This window comes from Heteronotia binoei, chromosome 4 (genome assembly GCF_032191835.1).
Source record: "Heteronotia binoei isolate CCM8104 ecotype False Entrance Well chromosome 4, APGP_CSIRO_Hbin_v1, whole genome shotgun sequence".
Taxonomy (NCBI): Eukaryota; Metazoa; Chordata; class Lepidosauria; order Squamata; family Gekkonidae; genus Heteronotia; species Heteronotia binoei.
The window spans coordinates 133443057-133455157 of NC_083226.1; the positions used below are offsets into that span (position 1 = coordinate 133443057).

The following is a 12101-nucleotide window of genomic DNA, read 5'->3' on the forward strand; positions in this document are numbered from 1 at the left end:
CATAAGATGTTCTGTGTGGGTTTAATGTTCATTTTAAAAGTATATTTCATTTTAGCAATTATTTTACAATACAGCAGGAATTTTCATTGTGCCCTCTTTTCTCTCTATTCCTGTTGACATACATAGCCAGTATGTATTCCCATTGTCTTTAAGGAAAAAATTCAGTTGCATAAGCGTCTTTGTCGAGAGTGGCCTATCTCTTCCTCAGAGCACCCACTAGTTGACTGATCTTGACACGCTTCTGTAACTGTTCAATAGATGTTTAAGGCCATGAGTGCCATTTCACCAATTAATTAGGTGGCCAGTGACTGAATTGTAAAAAGTTTGTCATCCCTCTGGAGAGAGAATTAATTACAAAGCAGTTATATCACTTAAAACTATTTATCTTAAAGAGTCAGAACCTGAAGTTGATGGAATTAAGTGCATTGCTATATTTGGTAGGTTTTCTTCAACATAATGGCTTTTCTCATTGAGCTGACTTGTTTAACAGTTAGGTTCGATTCCAGTAGCATCTTACAGACCAACAGGATTTTGGGGTATAAGCAAGAGTCAACACTTCCTTTAACAGATACTAATAGGAATGAAGATCTGTCTTTGTATCCTAGTCAGAAGGTGGGAGGGGTGTTAATTTTCTGTAGGGTGTAGTAGCACAGAGTTCTGACTTTCGTTTTTTTCCTGTTTTATTTCATTTGTACATCTGCTAGAAGTCCTGCATAATAAGTTACCAGACATAAAAATAATATCTCTTTGGACTCTCTGTGCCTTAGTATAGGCTATTTAGTTGTGTCCTAGATTACAATTGGCAATGTAAGAAGTTCTGCCTGTCAAGGACAAATGTACAGGAGGGATATGACTTAACAATCGAATGAATTTTGAGTGTGGAGATTTAGAAACCAATTTTGAATTGAGTAAGCTAGCATGTGCATGTAATCCAGCATACTCAGCTAAGAACTGGATATAGTGCAGGGGTGGTCAAACTTGTTTAATGCAAGAACCACATAGAATAAATGTCAGATGTTTGAGAGCCGCAAGACATGAACATCAGATGTTTGAATGCAGGCAGGCAGGAAAATAGATTGAGGGAGGGGGTGGAAAGAAAGCAACTTTAACTTTAAATGTGTTCTCCAAGCCAGTTGATGGGGCAGTGGGGGCTCAGAGAACCACACAATATGTATAAAAGTCACATGTGTCTCCCAAGCTGCAGTTTGGCCACCCAATATAGGGGGTCTCAATTTTTAAACAGCATAGACTTTTACCTTATGGAGATTAAAAAATGAAAATGTACAGCAATTATATCTGCTGTTCTAATATATCATACACATGGATTATTGTTACAAATGTTCCTTTGGAGATAAATTGCATTGCAGATAAATTGCATTGCTTGAATGGTTTCTAGTTCACAAAAGCTAAAATCTTTTAAGGGCCATTGGAAGGCTCTTATTTTTGCTACAATAGTATAGCATGGTTACCCCTCTGCACTTTTCAACCACTTGTATATTGATGTGAATTCGAAATCAGGTTATTTCAGTGGACCATTCAATAGTAATAGCAGGAAAGGACAAACAAAACAAACAAGCTATTTTGTACTTGGAACTGGTTGAATATAAAATACAAAAAAATCATATTCAAAACAGCGACTGTACTTTACAATACAAACAAGCTTTCATGTTTTACTGCTAATATATTTTAAAGACAATCAGTTAAAACTCCAGGCACATCCAGTTCCAGTATGTCAAGCTGTGTGAGTGTTTTGTACTCTGATATTATACTCAAATATATATTGGAATATGAGAAATAACCATCTGGAGTTCTGTTAATCTTGCAGTTACTGTGCACAAATGTAAAAGTGGATTTATAGATTTTAAAAGTTGAAGCTGATTGCTGTCTCTGCTTCTTAAAATTAGAAGTGATTATGAAATATAGCTTTCTATGTATAGACACAAAACTGTCTTAAGCCTGTAATGCAGCTTATTAAATGTAGCTGAAGAATGCATGTTTCAGTTGGTGCTATTGGCTCTTTTATGCAGTAACAAACCTGTTCTTTGACTAGACAGAATTAGTGTTAAACTAGATGTTATGGCAGCCATGGGTCCAACCCAAAATTGTCAACACCATTTTGCAGAAAAATATGGCCACTTAAAAAAGGCTGTGAGGGCTCAATCCTTATTGAACACAGCAGCACCAGGCAATCTTGTCTCCTCCCCTCCCCCCAATAACATCTTGTTTGGCCCTTAGTTACAGGTGTGAGGAGACTGATGAAGTCTTTTTTGTCAGGCCATACTTGGAGAGTAGTATAGTATAGTTGTAGTTCAGGAAATCTCCAGTCCCCACCCTGCGTTTGGGAGATGAAGAAGGTATGTTGCACATACAGATGTCTGTTCCTGAGTCATTGGATGTAATTAAATATGTAGAAACTGCCTACTTCTTGTGGCAGTATCATTCCCCTCCAGTATGATGTATTTGAGTGTTTTTGTAAGAAGCCCATCTTAACCTCTTTATGCTAATTATATTTTTGTTCAAAATGAGAGTAATAGTTAACTGTTTGATACAGTTGTGTTTCTGTTTTAATTTAATAACCGTATACTGTATTTCCACAATATTCCTTAATATTAATCCAATTTTTAAAAATTCATTTATTTAGGATAAAAACACATAAGAAATCTTATTCCATAATATGAGGGTAAATTGATACAATCTGTTTATAATTGCATGTGAATAAATAATTCTGAAGGGAAGTATGCTTTCTTTAGATAATTCTGGCTGCACTGCATATGAACAGTACATTAGAAAAGCAGGTGTCCATGTGTTATGGCTAACTTTTGTAGCTAAGCCAAAACTTTCACTTGCCACCAACCCTGCCCATCCCCCATCTAGGGGGAGGAACACAGTCTTGCCCTTGATGATACGTGAGTTTTTAGGAGCATAGAAGGAACTGATGAGAGCCTCGATCTTTTCCAAATGCCTCTGAAAGTTCAATGCAGTCTGAGAGCTGAGACCCTGCCCTTCTTCTCAGCCAAGAGAAGGTCAGGGGTTCTTCATGCTGACCTTCTCTTGCCAGATTGAGAGATATGCTTCCTGGGGGCAATCTGGTGCGTGCATTCATGCCTCTAAGGTAATTGCCATCCATGTTTTCTGTGGGCACATTTTTAATTCAAATATTTTCAGTTGACTACTTTAACTTATTAACTGCTGTAGGCTTTATTATAAGTATTCAGAAATACTTGAGAGAACTAATTGCCTTGGTTTTTGTTTTGCAAGGACTTATTGAATTTGAAGAATGTAATACAGCCAGTGCAGTTGAAGGTGAGTTTCTTTTGCATTTTAAGAATGGCATAAAAACATAAATCTCATTATTTCTAGCTTGTGGCAAGCAAGACCAAGAGAGTCCTGGGGGTTTCAGCTGAAGAGTGCTTTGTTTCTGTCACAGGTACAGGATCCCATGCTGCATTCCCTCAAGTGGCATGAGCCCCACGAACCGCCACAAGTCTCTCACCAGGTGTTGTAGGGTCTGACCTGGAGGAGTGGCCTGGCACCACTCCTTCTCAGTGTCTGGTTGCTGCACAACCAACTGCACAACTGGCCAGGATTCCTCCTTGCCTTCCTGGTTGTTGGCCCTTATCTGCAGCTCAGGAGCCCTTAAATCTGGATTCCAGTCCCAAACAGTCTTGACCTCTGGGTGCTGCAGTTGCTCCTGAAGGCTCCTGGCAAAGGGCTCTGCTCCAAGCAGCCCTGACCCTTGGGTGAACTCTCAAACAGCTTGATTTTTAAGTGATGCCTGTAATGTTAAGATCTAAAAAGTTTAGTTACTTGTATTCTTCAAGTTCAGATGAAATGAACTTTATATGTGATTTTGATATCACAGCAGGAGAAGAATGCCTGGTGGTGTTTCTACCAAGCGCTGAAGTTTATTTCATAGAATCGTAGAGTTGGAAGGGACCATACAGGCCATCTAGTCCAACCCCTGTTCAATGCAGGATCAGCCTAGAGCATTCCCAACAAGTGTTCATCCAACTGCTGCTTAAAGATTGCCAGTGAAAGAGAGCTCCTTCAGTAGCTGATTCCACTGTTGAACAACTCTTTCTGTAAAAAAGTTTCTCCTAATAACATCTTGCTGATCTCACTGGCACTGAAGGAGTATCTGGCTTCATGGTGGTTGAGGGACAGAAGGTTGCCTGATCAAACAAATCAAGGAAATGAGGCACTGTTTACTTTTTTTTCCTCTTCAGCTTTTAATTCTATAATTACCTATCAGGATCCAGGAAATGAGAATAAAGCTTAAAGTTTACTCATGCTTCAGTCCCAATACTTTTTAATGTTTACTCTAAAATAAAATGAGAAATTGTAGGGAGACCTGCGGTAAGTTGTCATCAATATGCAGCAACATTTAATTTTTTCTGTTCTTCATTTCTGCTTTACCGTATGACATGGTGGAAAGCTTAGCAGATACTTGTAATGATTAAAGACAGCAAATGGAACCTTGGTCTAAAAAATGTGGAAATATTAATGGCCCAATTCAGTCTGGAAACTGGTAGTTTTTTTAAAGGGTATTCTTATCTCAATCATGGCTAGATTTCTTTCCATCTGTGGTAGTTCAGTATTACTGTTTATTCGTGGTAGTGGATGGACAGGCCCTTGTATGTGTATAGAACTCACATATTGATAACTTTTAACCTGGTACAGGAAATTCACAACTAGATTAAAGTTAGATATCTTGTTCTAATAATGAAGTACTTTCTTCACAGGGATAAAGCCAAGAAGAAGAAAGCATTTCGGATTACCAGGGATTATAAAGAAGGAAAAAGATACAGAATCTGTGTAAGTTGTTTAACTTTTTTTTTAACTTCTAGTGAACCATTTTAAAGCTTTTTAAAAGCATAATATTGTAGAAACAGTGTTTGAAATCTGTTGACATGTAGATCTGAACTGCTGAAAGAAAAATTGTTTGTTTGTTTGTGATGTTTAGTTTGATTCCTTGCTAATCTTAATCTAATTTGGACACCAGATTTAAGGCAGATACAGTGTGTGAAATATCATAAGCATTCTCTTGGTACTGTTTCACTAGTCAGATTACTCTCCTTTCTGAAGTGGACAAGATTCTTTGGATTGTGAAAGCCACCATGTCTAAAACAGATTGTTTTCCTTCCAATTCTTAAAACTTTCATGATAAAATCTGGATTCCTTTGGTCAGGACTGATTATACTGTCTTGTAGCAGGGAATTTCCCCAAACTCTTAAGGAAAGGAAAGGTCCCCTGTGCAAGCACCAGTCGTTTCCGACTTTGGGGTGATGTTGCTTTCACAACGTTTTCACAGCAGACCTTTTACGGGGTGGTGTGCCTTATTTTTTTTTTAAAAAACTTCTTTGACAAAGAAAGGTGGTAGTGCCTGGCCTATGTCACATTTTCTGATTTTAGGCAGATTGAGCAGGTGGTAACAGGAGCAGCTCCAGGCTTATCTAAATATCTTTGACCCATTTCAGTCTAGCTTTTAGGCCTAATTAGGGAATGGTCAGTATTAGTTGTGATGGTAAATGATGTCATATTACAGATATATTCTCATATATCTATCTTGAATGTAGAAGAAAAATATGATATTGGATTTATATCCTGCCCTTCATTCTGAATGTCAGAGTCTCAGAGTGGTCACAGTCTCCTTTACCTTCTCTCCCCCCCAACACCCTCTGAGGTAGGTAGGGCTGAGAGAACTCTCACAGAAGCTGCCCTTTCAAGGACAACTGCTGTGAGAGCTGTGGCTATGGCCAACCCAAGGCCATTCCAGCAGCTGCAATTGGAGGAGTGGGGAATCAGACCTGATTCTCCCAGGTAAGAGTCCATGCACTTAACCACTACACCAAACTGGCTCTCAGTATATTCTCATTGTTGTTGTTTGTCTCTGTTCAATTTTATTAGCAGTTGGAAAAAGGATAGAAGTTACAGACAAGACCCTCCAGTTGTCTTTCTTTGTCAAATAGGAAGCAGAGTTTCCACTAGCATGCAGAATCAGTTGCCTGGCCCCTAATTATGCTATCCTTTCCATCACCTGTGTTTAGTATAAGCATTAAATTAGATTACTCAGAATCTGTAGCTGGGTGTTAGTAACGGTTAGATTGCTGGACAAAGAGAGACCCTGGTTCAAATCCCCACTTTGCCATGGAAGCTCACTAAATTACCTGGGGCTAGTCATTCACTCAGCCTAACCTACCTCAGAGTGGTTGGTGTAAGGTTAAAATGTGGGGGGAGGATGAAAATAATGTTTTAAGCCACTTTGAGTCTACACTGGGAAGAAAACTAAGGTATAAATATGCTGATAACACTCAGATCTATAATTCATTAACTAACCTCCCAGTTGCAACACTGTCTGTCTTAAACCAGTGTCTGGATGTAGCAGTCATTTGGATGAGGGAGAACAGGGAAGCAGAATCTGAGTTTCCCCAACACAACTTGCTTTTCCTGCAAGATAAATAGTACATTAGTAAAAAAAAATGTTTTAAAAAACAAAACAAAACTAGAAGCTGCTGGTCCTCCAGAAAGCTCCAGAAAAATATCTGTGACCTATATAAAGAACAGGGCTGGTCAGGGAGGCCTCCATTCAAGGCAGTAGCTGACCCAGAGGTCCACCAGGAGGGAAGCACTTTCCTTCAGGTGGAAACTGCTCTTTGGCCTTTTTTGAGTACAGGAATCTGCGGTAAGTAAAAATTTCTGTTTTCACTCTTAATGCCTCTAAGTAGTTTGTGGTTGACTTAATAGTTATTAAACAGCTATTATTGTTTTTACTGGTAGTCTGAATTTTAAGCATTTTATAAGATTTTGGTGCTGCTGGTTTATATTTTAATACTCTGTTACTGTTCTAAATTGATTTTTAAACTGGTCTGCGCCTGGTTTTTTATAGCTCTTAATTGAGTAAAATTTGTATAGAAAGCTTTTGTGTTTGAGCCATCTTAGGGGCCAGTTATTATTTTTAAATTAGGTTAGAGAACCTAATTTAAAAATAATAATTGTAGTAATAAGATAAAAGCCTAAAATGGAAAACTGCTGTGGAAAACTTCTTTTGAAAATAAGGCTATACAGTGCATAAATACAGATCTCAAACTGTTCATATCTATTAATGAATTTGTATTTTACGCAGTTCAGAACCTGGGATGTTTAGTGAAGCATTTTGGCTGGATAAAAAATAAAACACCGACATTAATATATACAGTCCTATATAGTGCTTTAAAGTAATTAGGAAACAGTTATTTCTAAAGAGTGATATATTCAGTGGGAACCAAAAGAGAACATGGCTTTTAGTATATACATTCTGTGTTTATACATTATAACCCTTACTATTTTTTTAACAGAGAATGTCCAGATGCAGATTCAGTTGTAAGTAGTCTTACTTTGCATATAGCTAATACCTTTTGGGATCTTTGCTTTCAGAAAAAATTTGTACAGTGATCCTTTTTCATTAATTTAATTCCTGGCTTCCTGTGGTCATTTTAACAATATGTAATTCAAGATGACAAAGGTAGAACTCCCTGCGGTAGAAGCAGAAGAATAGGTTTCCAAAATGCTCTGAAAAGTTTCCTTGCAGGCAGAGATATTTTCAGTCTGTCTGTTAGACATCCAGTATTCTAAAGAATACTGTTTTGTTTACTTTTGTTTATTTTGTTTACTCAAAAAAGTATTAAACTGTGAATATTCATTTTAACTATTATACCATGGATGCATGCTGAAGTTGTTTTCCCCTCCCCACACAGACATCTTTTTAAGACGTCTGAGCAAATTAAATGTTCATTTTTGTATGAGTATATGCCAAAGGAGCTTATACATTTATCATGGGAATGATCATGCTATTCATCTAATTAATGGCTTTTGACAGTTTCAAGAATAAATCAGTGAAGTGGAACATAATTGGGGTTAACTTACAATGTTTACTTTTTGACTTGTTTGTTTTGGTACTCAGTGTTCAATTATTAATGAAACAAATTCTAGTGTAAATTTGTTGGCATGTTATTTTTAGCCACACTTGGAAACATATCTTTTTTCTCCTATGGAATAGTTAAGTCTCATACTTCATGTGTAAATGTGATCTTTCTTTCTGCAGCATTTCCAAGAGTGTCATGCATGGCTTCTCAGACCTCTGGTTTAGAATACAAGAGTATTCTTCACTTTGCACAGTTTTTAATATAACATTTTTAACATAAAGGTTTATATAAATCATTGAGCCCAAATACGGTGCTCATGGGCACTGTGCTGTTTGCTGAAGAGTTTTCTGGTGGCTGTTTACTGCTGCTTCAAAGTATCTTTTCCCTAAAGCAAGGAGCTAGTCCTGGCTTTTAACCACCCCACTGAATCAGGAGAACCCAGAAATAACTTCATAGCAGAAGGTTGTTTGGCTTGCAGCTTCCTAAAATTTTGCAGCCCGATATCCCATTTTCTGGTGGTGCCTATTCCTTGTTCTCGCAGTTCTAAAAGTGCTCAGAGGCTCAACTAGATTGAGGACACCATTATAAATTCAAATTCCCTCCAGAGTATGGGTATGAACTGTACTTCAAATTTGTATTTTTGCCTGATTTGTATTTTCACATTTGTATTTTCAATGTATGCTGTTTAGTGTGGATATCCAGAAATCTATCTAGTAACTTATTATTATGGTATAACAGTCTTTGACTTCAGTTAGTCCTTTGCTGCTAAAAATAAATATTCAAAATATTTAAATAGTTATTTGTTTAAAATAAGAGATATCCAGCTAGATCAGACTGTTGGTCCATCTAGTCTAGCAAATTGTTTTATAAAGTGGCTAATAGTCAGAGGTTTACTGGGTGTGAACATCATGGCTCATAGCCCTTGATGCCCCAATCTTCCATGAATTTGTCTAATCTTCTTTTAAAACAATCTAGGCTAGTATATTCCCACTGGCAGTGAATTCAACAATTCAGTTGCTTGTTCAGTGAAGTACTGCAATTCATTTTATCTGTCCTAAATTATGTTGCTTGTTGATTCATTGGGTGACCTTAGTTTGGGTATTATGGCAGAGACAGAAGAAGTTCTCTATCCATGTTCTTTACACCAAGCATAATTTCATAGACTTCTGTGTGTCCCTCACCCCCACTTGTCTTTTCTCTGAACTGAAAGGTCTCAGCCTCTTTTCTTGAGGAAAGGTGTTCCAGGCTTTTTATCATTTTGGTTGCACAGTTATGCACTTTTTTCAGTTCTGCAGTGTCATTTGAGGTACGGTAACCAGAACTGTATATATAAATAGATCTATACAATGTCATTATGTTATTGGCTGTTTTATTTTCAGTCCCTTTTCTAATAATCATAGCATAGTGTTTGCCTTTTTAACTATAGCTGCACACTGTTGATGTTTTCATTGATAGTGCAAACCAGTGTCTTCCTTTCTTAGTCACTGCTGATTCAGACCTCATCATATTTTTTAAAGTATGATTTTTCCTCACTGTATATCATGGAGATTGAATTTCATTTGCCACAGTGTTGACAACTCGCCCAAATTGGAGAGATCCTCTTGGATCTATTCACAGTCTGCTTTGATTATCACTATCCTGAATAATATGGTATCATTTGCAAACTTTACCACTACATTGATCACACCCCCTCCATTCCATATCCCGATCAGTTATGAACAAATTAAATAGCACTAGTCCCAATTGCTCTCTCATGGATTTCTGCCTTGATGTCGCGAGAGGGCTTGCACAGTTCAGTGAGGCTGTGGGCTATGCCATGCAGGGCCACCCAAGATGGACAGGCCGCAGCTGAGAACACAGACAAAATGTGATCCACTGGAGAAAGAAATGGCAACCCACTTCAGTATTCTTGCCAAGAAAACCCCATGGACAGTAACAAAAGGCTAAAAGATATGGTGCTGGAAGATAAGCCTCTCAGGTCAAAAGGTGCCCAATATGCTACTGGGGAAGAGCAGAGAGCAAGTACAAGTAGCCACAGAAAGAGTGAAGTGGCTGGGCCAAAGCTGAAAGGACACTCAACTGTGGATGTGTCTGATGGTGAAAGGAAAGTCCGATGCTGCAAAGAATTGCATTGGAACATGGATTGTAAGATCTAAGAATCAAGGTAAGCTGGATGTAGTCAAACAAGAGATGGCAAGACTGAACATCGACATCTTGGGAATCAGGGAACTAACATGGATGGAAATGGGTGAATTTAACTCAGAGGATCACTACATCTATTATTGTGGCCAAGAGTCCTGTAGAAGAAATGGTGTGGCCTTTATAGTTAACAAGAGAGTGAGGAAGGCAGTAATGGGATACAATCTTAAAAACGACAGAATGATCTCGGTCCGTATCCAAGGCAAACCATTCAGTATCACAGTAATCCAAGTCTATGCCTCAACCACTGACACAAGAGGCTGAAGTGGACCAGTTCTATGAAGATCTACAACACCTTCTAAAATTAACACCAAAAAAAGATGTCCTCATTATCATAGGGGACTGGAATGCCAAAGTAGGAAGTCAAAAGGTAACCAGAACAACTGACAAGTTTGGCCTTGGAGAACAAAATGAAGCTGTGCAAAGGCTAATAGAGTTTTGTCAAGAGAACAAGCTGGTCACAGCGAACACCCTCTCCCAACAACCTAAAAGGCGACTCTACACATGGACATCACCTGATGGGCAACACAGAAATCAGATTGATTGTATACTCTGCAGTCAAAGATGGAGAAGCTCCTTACAGTCAGCAAAAACAAGACCTGGGGCTGACTGTGGCTCAGATTATGAGCTGCTCATTGCAAAATTCAGACTTAAACTGAAGAAAACTGGGGAAGCCATTAGGCCATTCAGGTTTGACCTTGATCACATCCCTTATGAATATACAGTGGAGGTGAAGAATAGGTTTAAGGAACTAGAGTTGATAGACAGTGCCTGAAGAATTATGGACAGAGGTTCATGACATCGTACAGAAGGCAGCAATCAGCACCATCCCAAAGAAAAAGAAATGCCGGAAAGCAAAGTGCTGTCTGACGAGGCTTTGCAAATAGCTGAGGAAAGAAGGAAAGCAAAAGGCAAAGGTGAAAATGAAAGATTCATCCAACTGAATGCAGATTTCCAGAGAACAGCAAGGAGAGATGAGGAGGCCTTCCTGAAGGAATAATGCAAAGCAATAGAGGAAAATAACAGAATGGGAAGGACAAGGGATCTCTTTAAGAAAATTGGAAAAATCAAAGGAACATTTTGTGCAAAGATGGCCATGACAAAGGACAAAAATGATAGGAACTTAACAGAAGCAGAAGAGATTAGGAAGAGGTTGCAAGAATACACAGAAGAATTATACAAAAAGGATCTCCATGTCCTTGACAACCATGACAGTGAAATCGTTGATCTTGAGCCAGACATCCTGGAGTGTGAAGTCAAATGGGCCTTAGAAAGCATTACTAACAACAAAGTGAGTGGAGATGACGGTATCCCAGTTGAGCTATTCAAAGTCCTAAAAGACAATGCTGTTAAAGTGATGCACACATTATGTCAGCAAATTTGGAAAATGCAACAGTGACCACAGGATTGGAAAAGGTCAATTTATATTCCAATCCCAAAGAAGGGTAATGCCAAGGAATGTATAGCCCCATTGCACTCATTTCACATGCCAGCAAGGTCATGTTAAAGATCCTACAAGCTAGGCTTCAGCAGTATGTAGATCAGGAACTACCAGAAGTTCAAGCGAGATTCTGGAGAGGTAGAGGAACTAGAGATCAAATTGCCAACATTCTCTGGATTATGGAAAAAGCACATATCTATTTCCGCTTCATCGACTATGCTAAAGCCGTTGATTGCGTGGATCACAACAAACTGTGGCAGGTCCTTAAGGATATGGGGGTACCAGACCACCTCACGTGTCTCCTGAGAAACCTATATAAGGGTCAAGAAACAACTGTCAGAATGGGATGTGGAACAACTGATTGGTTTAGAATAGAATAGGTTTAGAATAGGAAAAGGAGTTTGACAAGGATGTATATTGTCACCCTGCTTATTTAATTTATACGCAGAGTACATCATGCGGATTGCCGGCCTGGATGAAGCACAAGCCGGAATTAAGATTGCCGGGGAAAATATCAACCACCTCAGATATGCAGATAATACCACTGCAGTGGCAGAAAG

General features: G+C 38.5%; 1 protein-coding gene across 1 annotated transcript in view; it reads left to right on the forward strand.

The window, feature by feature from the left end:
* LOC132569580 (F-BAR domain only protein 2) overlaps positions 1–12101 on the forward strand; it is a 129774-nt gene that overhangs the window by 55297 nt on the left and 62376 nt on the right. The window contains exons 9-11 of the mRNA XM_060235796.1: positions 3259–3303; positions 4743–4815; positions 7335–7359. Coding sequence (XP_060091779.1) covers positions 3259–3303; positions 4743–4815; positions 7335–7359 — 143 coding nt within the window. The remainder of the gene's footprint in view (positions 1–3258; positions 3304–4742; positions 4816–7334; positions 7360–12101) is intronic.